This window comes from Aspergillus brunneoviolaceus (genome assembly GCF_003184695.1).
Source record: "Aspergillus brunneoviolaceus CBS 621.78 unplaced genomic scaffold BO95scaffold_5, whole genome shotgun sequence".
Taxonomy (NCBI): Eukaryota; Fungi; Ascomycota; class Eurotiomycetes; order Eurotiales; family Aspergillaceae; genus Aspergillus; species Aspergillus brunneoviolaceus.
In genome coordinates, this window is record NW_020290735.1 from 167788 (window position 1) to 174792 (window position 7005).

Below are 7005 nucleotides of genomic sequence, written 5' to 3' on the forward strand. Positions count from 1 at the left end.
CAATTCATCGAACATTCGACTGGCATCTTCCTTTTACTACTCTGTCCTTGTTCACCATATTCTTACTGCCAGGTGGCCAGTATACTAGAGCTTCGTTGTCGTCTAGATGGCTCTGCGGAGATAAAAAGTGTCTTAGGTACCTCTCTTCTCCCCTCTCTTTTCATAGGTTGCTTTCGCCTTTCGCTAACCTCATCTGCCGTCATAGTTCACTACCACTAACTTGCTAATTTCATGTTACTGCACCGATAGTTAGACTGTCACTCGCCTGCGACGACCATATCAACCAGATTGCATCTGGGTACAGAGCTAGAGCTCAATAGATGTCAAGCGTTGTATTAAAGCGTCTCTCGGAGGTATGCGACCCTTAGGCGCAATCTGCTGATTGGGACGGGTGCTGACCTGCTTTCTTAGTAAACGCATAGACCATGGCTTCCAGAAGCCGTCAACGCACATATGGCTCCCGGAAGTCTCTTACATCCTCTCCCGTCCTATCCTTCTTGATCGTTCCTTTTCTACTGCTCTTTTTGAGCTTCCCTGCCCCCGCTGCTGCTGCGGGATCCGCCGTTCTCGGTCTTGATGTCGGCACAGAATATTTCAAAGCCGCCCTGGTCAAACCAGGAATTCCTCTAGAAATTGTTCTCACCAAGGATTCGAAGCGCAAGGAATCAGCCGCCGTTGCGTTCAAACCTACCCGCGAAAGCGATGCCCTGTTTCCCGAGAGATTCTACGGCGGCGATGCCCTGGCCTTAGCCGCTCGGTATCCCGACGATGTATACGCCAATCTCAAGACCCTGCTCGGACTCCCCTTCGATATCGATGACGAAACAATCAAGACATATCACAACCGGTACCCTGCGTTGCGACTTGAAAAGGCCCCTGGCGATCGTGACACTGTTGGACTTCGGAGCAACCGACTTGGCGAGGCAGAGAAGAAGGACGCTTTTCTCGTCGAGGAGGTTCTTGCCATGCAGTTGAAGCAAATCAAGGCCAATGCCGATACCCTGGCTGGAAAAGGATCCAACATTCAGGATGCGGTGATCACCTACCCCTCCTTCTATACCGCGGCGGAGAAGAGAAGTCTCCGCTTGGCGGCGGAGTTGGCAGGTTTGAATGTCGAAGCGTTCATTAGTGACGGCCTTGCTGTCGCTTTGAACTACGCAACCAGCCGCACTTTCCCCAGCGTGTCGGACGGAGAGAAGCCCGAGTATCACATTATCTATGACATGGGCGCTGGCTCTACCACGGCCAGTGTCGTTCGCTTCCAGAGCCGCGCGGTCAAGGACATCGGTCGTTTCAACAAGACCGTCCAGGAAGTTCACGTCCTGGGTACCAGCTGGGACAAGACACTTGGCGGAGACTCTCTCAACGACCTGATTGTCGAGGATATGGTCGCCGATCTGGTTGAGGAGAAGAAGCTGAAAGGCCGCGTCACACCGGCTGATATCAAGGCTCATGGCAAGACTATGGCGAGACTCTGGAAGGATGCTGAGAAGGTTCGTCAGGTTCTTAGTGCCAACACTGAGACTGGGGCTTCGTTTGAGAGCCTGTACGAGGAAGAGGTTAACTTCAAGTATCGCCTCACCCGGTCTAGATTTGAGGAGCTTGCCGCGCATCACATTGCCCGCGTTGGAAAGCCTCTCGAGCAGGCTTTGGAGCTTGCCGGTTTGCAGATGACTGACATCGAATCTGTCATTCTTCACGGGGGTTCAATTCGCACGCCATTTGTGCAGAAGGAGCTCGAGAGTGTCTGTGGATCAGCTAGCAAGATTCGCACCAGCGTCAATGCTGATGAAGCCGCTGTGTTTGGAGCTGCATTCAAGGGGGCAGCTCTCAGTCCAAGCTTCCGTGTCAAGGATATCCGTGCTAACGATGCCGCGGCTTACAGTGTTGTTTTGAAGTGGACTTCCGAATCCAAGGAGAGACAACAGAAGCTTTTCACACCCACCTCTCAAATTGGACCCGAGAAGCAGGTCACCGTAAAGAACCTGGATGATTTTGATTTCAGCTTTTACCAGCAAGTTCCCCTCGCCGAGAGCGTTGCTGAGACTCCTGTTCTAGGCGTGAAGACGCAGAACCTCACTGCTTCTGTTTCCAAGTTGAAGGAAGACTTTGGCTGCTCGGCTGCCAACATCACCACCAAGTTCGCCATCCGCCTCAGCCCTGTTGACGGGCTTCCCGAAGTTGTGGGTGGATCCGTCAGCTGCGAAGTTGAAGGAGCCAAGAAGGGAAGTGTCGTTGAGGATGTCAAGGGATTTTTCGGTTTAGGCAAGAAGGATGAACAGGCTCCTCTGGGTGAAGAGGGTGAAGCCAGCGAGTCCATTACACTGGAACCAGAGGAACAAGCTTCGACCACCTCTTCGGACGCATCCACTTCCACCACGACTGCCAAGGAAACGAAGAAGAGCTCTCCTCAGATCAAGCTCGAGACTATCCCTGTCAGCTTCACCACCACTCCTCTGGGGCTTCCTGCACCGTCTACGGCTGAGCTTGCTCGTATCAAGGCCCGTTTGGCCGCATTCGACGCTTCGGATCGCGAGCGCTTCCTCCGCGAAGAGGCCTTGAACGAGCTGGAGTCCTTTATTTACCGCAGCCGTGATCTCGTAGAGGATGAGGACTTCGTCAAGATGTTGACTCCTGAGCAATTGATTACTTTGAAAGAGAAGGCCGCTGCCGCCAGCGACTGGCTGGACGGCGAGGGCGCTGACGCCAAAACCTCAGATTTCAAGGAGAGACTTAAGTCTCTGAAAGACATCGTCAACCCTGCTCTCAAGCGCAAGAAGGAGAGCGCCGACCGCCCAGCTCGTATTGAGCTTTTCCAGGATGTTCTGAAGAACGCCAAGACCGTGATGGACCTAATGGAGAAGCAGATTCAACAAGATGAAGACCTTCACTCGTCGAGCGTTGTCGCTAGTGAACCCACAGAATCGAGCTCGTCGCCATCGGCAAGCGAGGCTCCCGCCCAGCCTGTGGATCTCGATGAGGACCCCTACGATACCTCCTCCAGCAGCAGCACCTCTTCCGCTCCCACCACCACCGCTAAGCCCAGTGGACCGAAGTACTCTATCTTCCAGCCCTATGATCTGGCCAGCTTGTCCAAGACCTATGAGTCTACGAACACTTGGTTCGAGACTCAAATGACCATCCAGGAGAAGCTTACTGTCACGGATGATCCGGCCTTCACCGTTGCCGAGCTTGATACCCGTCTTCGTGAATTGGAGCGCGCCATGAACCGCATCTACGAGAAGATGGGAGCGGCAGCAGCCAAGTCGGGCAAGAGTGAGCAGCCCAAGAAGAGCAGCAACGGCAAAAAGGGCAAGAGCAGTACCAGGAAGGAACAAGAGTCCACGACGGCGACGACGGCGACGACAACATCTGCTGAGTCCAAGAAGAGCAATGTCAAGGACGAGTTGTAATCCTCTGTCCGGTGTGGTGCTACATTGTTCGGGAAGTATGGATGGAGAAAATGGTAGGGAGTTAAGGTTGAGCGTTGACTTTTTGTAACTTTTCTTTCCCTAGATTCTTCCAGCTTTTTACCCCTGTATCATGCTATGCTGATAATTGCATGCTTAAGTCATAGAGTGTGCTTTCATAGTGGCTCAATAAGAGGTTTTTCGTACTCTACGCAGGTTACCTTATTCCCACTCTTATAGTTACTGTATCTTTCACTGCTGGTCTCACCGCTGGTGTCTGCCCTTCTGCAGTGCACTCACTCACTCCAGGCTGGATCATCTATCTTCCGCCATTATCCGCCCTGACCGTATTCGGGCAACCTTGGGGACCCCCGCAACCTGGAACCCCACCTCATTTCCTACTCAGAATTCCCCCGCATAGTCAAGAGTGAGAGAACAAGAAGAAGAGATTCGGGGCTCAGAGTATCATCAAATACGTGAATCTGTGACCCTGAAGCTGTTATAGGCGCAACAGCAGCCGAATTAACCTCGGGACTACAGACGAGAGGAGCTTCTCTATATATACTCATCTAACAAAAGCACCACCACTTCTTCAGCTTCTATTAAACCAATCCATGACACCCCAGTGTCTCCCCATTAATACACTCCCTTCAGAACACGATGGCATTGCAACATACAGCCATTCACACCCACCAAATAAACCCGGAAGCCGAGACCGCCCTGCATCATTTACAGGGGGTAATCGAGACCGCCCCGGTGGCCAAAGTCGAAAAGAATAAGAACATTATGTTCGCGAACCACTTCATGGACCAACACGCGGCGCCTTTATTAAAGCACTTAGAGCTAGAGGTAAGCTTCCTCCTCTTTTTTTTTTTTTCTGCTTCTTTTTGTCCCCATTGTTATTCTATTGCTTGTCCGCAAGGGTTGCATCATAAAAAAAAGCCCCTTGCGGCGCAAAAACATCCCCCCCAAAACGGCAGGGCTCCCAATTTACTAAAATCCAGACTCTCTTCTCTTGATGGTGCGGAAGGAGAAAATGCAACTCAGCTACATGGCGTGGAAGATCCTGGCGCGGAACACGATCAGGAATTCCACGGGCCCGCTATACATCGTTCCCATCGGGGTGGTCGCGGGCACCGAGCCCCGGCTGGTGCCGCGGGATGCGGAGATGAAGCTCGCCAAGGACCCCGGACAGGTGGTCAGGTTGGTGCCGGGCTCGTATGTGTGTTTCGATGGCGCGGTAGATCTGTTTCCGGGGCTCACCTGTTTGGTTATCACGAAGATCAAGAAGCGAGGTTGATCATGGTGCACTACATGTACTAATGTGTGTATAATGGCTTTTGGTTGGTGGGGATGAGGGAGTCCTGGGGGTTGGTTGGAGCGTTGTTTGTCTTGTATTTCATTTCAATTCAGTTCATTTCTTGTTGCTTGTTGGGAATTGCAAGTCCATGTACGGAGTACACTATCTATACATGCGATCGGCTCTCCCTCGCATTGATACTCGTAAAGATGATAAGGTGAAGGGGGGTGAGAATATGTACAGCACAAGAAATCCGTCACCCAAAAGTCCATCCCAGATCATAGAAGCATAGCCTAGACCAATCATAGCAAACCCTCTGCTGAATCCTTTCCAGCATATCATCATAACCCTGAGTATCACTGGATCACCGGAACCAGCCAGTAAACGCCCCTCGACAGGAGAACTGGGTAAAAAGAGGGGTAAAGTACAGACAATGGCAACGCTGGCTAAAAAAACACACAGAGACAAACCCAAACAAAGCACAGCATCATGATTCAACCCTTCTTCCCACCCCGAAACGTCCCAAGGCAGGTATTGGAGGCCAAATGGCGAAAAATCAAACATCCCCCATCTCCACCTCCCTGCACGCCCTCGGAGACCCATCAAGCTCATACCCCTCCACCTCCTCCCGACTCCTCAAAAAAGCCGGTTCCTCGAAGTCCGTCCCAAGTTCCACGTCCATCGTAGTAGCAACGGTGCAAGCACCATCCCGTCCGGTGACCACAAACCGCCTCCGGATGTTGTTGTTCTTACTCCGCGGCGCGAGAATCGTCCTCCCAATAACCGCAGCAGCAGGCTCGGCTCGAGAGATCCGCTGACCCCACATCTCAGCGCTGGGGAAATCATCCGTCTCACTGTCACTCTCATTACTGTCGGCGCGGTAGTGATCGAGGTCCCCCAAGCCGCGCTTCGTACCCGTGAACGGGAGGGAGGAGGCGGAGTCAGTGGACTCCTGCGAGCTGGCGGGGAGGGAGAATGCGTCGCCTTCGTCGGTGGTGATCAGAGAACTGGACTGGTTTTGGTCATGGTGGTAAGATGGCGGGGCCCCGGAGAATAGGGCTTTGCTCGACTGGTGGTGGGTCTTGTAGCCCTCGGCGATAGACTTGCGGACACGCATGCCGACGGAGAGGAGGGAGGCCTGGACCTTCGGGGCGAGGGTCGGGGTCGGGGAGCAGGTGGAGGTGGAGTAGTGGTTGTGGGTGTGGTGGGCGGTTTGCGAGGGGTGGGCGGTTGGGTCGGTGGCTGTGGTGAAGAAGGTGGTGATCGGGGGTTGGAAGCGGCGGCGTTTGGAGTTGGGGTCGGTTGTTGTGGCTGCACTAAGAGTGCGGTGGATCGAGGCCGAGGGTGGCATGTTGGGCTTGAACTTTTTGTGTGTTTGGTGGGTGCGAAGGTGGTTTGTGATAGAGAGGGGAGAGGGCCCCTAGGGATGGTGGGGTGTGGGGTAGTTTGGGCGGGCTGAGTTTTGTTGATGTAATTGCTTAGATATAATTTGATGGAGGGGGTTCCGATTGGAGGGTAAGAGGGAGTAAGAAAAAGTGAGACCTACTACGGGATAGTTGTCCAGTTGTTGTAGCGGGGAGGGGGGGGGGGATTGAGAAGTATAAGGAGAGTGTGAACATGAGATGAAGAACAGGAAGAATGATGAAGACGGCGGCGAAGGGAGAAGAAGTGAATTGGAGGCTGGGGTTCTTCTTTGGGTCGCATCCCGCGACGCGCTTCCGACGCGCTGCGCCGGAGTCTGGCACGTGTCATCTGTCACGTGCCACGTGTCATCCTTGATCTATCCCTTCTGGGACTAGTCTGATCTGGTATACTACTGCTCATATGTACAGTCCCAAGTTATGTAACATAGTCGCAACAATGATGCTATCTACTATATTTACTGTCCCTCACCCTTGGTAGAGCTTCTTCTCCTTCTCAACTTGCCACCTACATGATGCTGCCGTCTATCTATGGTCGGACTTGTGATCGTAAACCGAAAACGCTCTGGTTTCGATGTCATTATGTATCATGAACTTGCATCGGAATAGGATTCCGCGGAACACCCGACTCCTTAAGTCACCATTAAGCATTGGAGTTACTATAAAGCAAAGGTCCTTCCACCTCCCTCTCTCCTTCCTTTCTCAGCTGAATATCCAAGGAACTTCACCACGTCGTAACAAGGAGATAACTTGCTTCGATGATGAACAAACCTGCATGTGATGCAGTCTGAGGGGCGCGGTGGTTCTATTCAAATACAGCAAGGTATCAGCCGAAGCTGAGCATCATTCGCAAGTATCGTTTTCTTCACTGGCC

The 7005-nt window shown here is 52.7% G+C and overlaps 3 protein-coding genes across 3 annotated transcripts; 2 read left to right on the forward strand and 1 right to left on the reverse strand.

The window, feature by feature from the left end:
• Window positions 1-74: 74 nt before the first annotated feature.
• Window positions 75-3604, forward strand: BO95DRAFT_478717 (Hsp70 family protein). The gene is made up of 2 exons (XM_025590053.1): window positions 75-353; window positions 412-3604. The coding sequence occupies exon 2, from the start codon at window positions 426-428 to the stop codon at window positions 3411-3413; it is 2988 nt and encodes a 995-aa protein (XP_025446745.1). The 5' UTR covers window positions 75-353; window positions 412-425; the 3' UTR covers window positions 3414-3604.
• Window positions 3605-4439: 835 nt separating this feature from the next.
• On the forward strand, window positions 4440-5003 carry BO95DRAFT_438573 (uncharacterized protein). Its single transcript, XM_025585547.1, has one exon. The coding sequence runs from the start codon at window positions 4447-4449 to the stop codon at window positions 4708-4710; it is 264 nt and encodes an 87-aa protein (XP_025446746.1). The 5' UTR covers window positions 4440-4446; the 3' UTR covers window positions 4711-5003.
• Window positions 4827-6287, reverse strand: BO95DRAFT_438575 (uncharacterized protein). Its single transcript, XM_025585548.1, has 2 exons — window positions 6257-6287; window positions 4827-6165 (listed from the first exon to the last, which is right to left on the reverse strand). The coding sequence occupies exon 2, from the start codon at window positions 6059-6061 to the stop codon at window positions 5267-5269; it is 795 nt and encodes a 264-aa protein (XP_025446747.1). The 5' UTR covers window positions 6062-6165; window positions 6257-6287; the 3' UTR covers window positions 4827-5266.
• Window positions 6288-7005: the final 718 nt, after the last annotated feature.

Bases quoted from the DNA above. Each gene is read 5' to 3' on its own strand.
- BO95DRAFT_438573 (XM_025585547.1), top strand. From the start codon at position 4,447: ATGCAACTCAGCTACATGGCGTGGAAGATCCTGGCGCGGAACACGATC.
- BO95DRAFT_438575 (XM_025585548.1), bottom strand. From the start codon at position 6,061: ATGCCACCCTCGGCCTCGATCCACCGCACTCTTAGTGCAGCCACAACA.
- BO95DRAFT_478717 (XM_025590053.1), top strand. From the start codon at position 426: ATGGCTTCCAGAAGCCGTCAACGCACATATGGCTCCCGGAAGTCTCTT.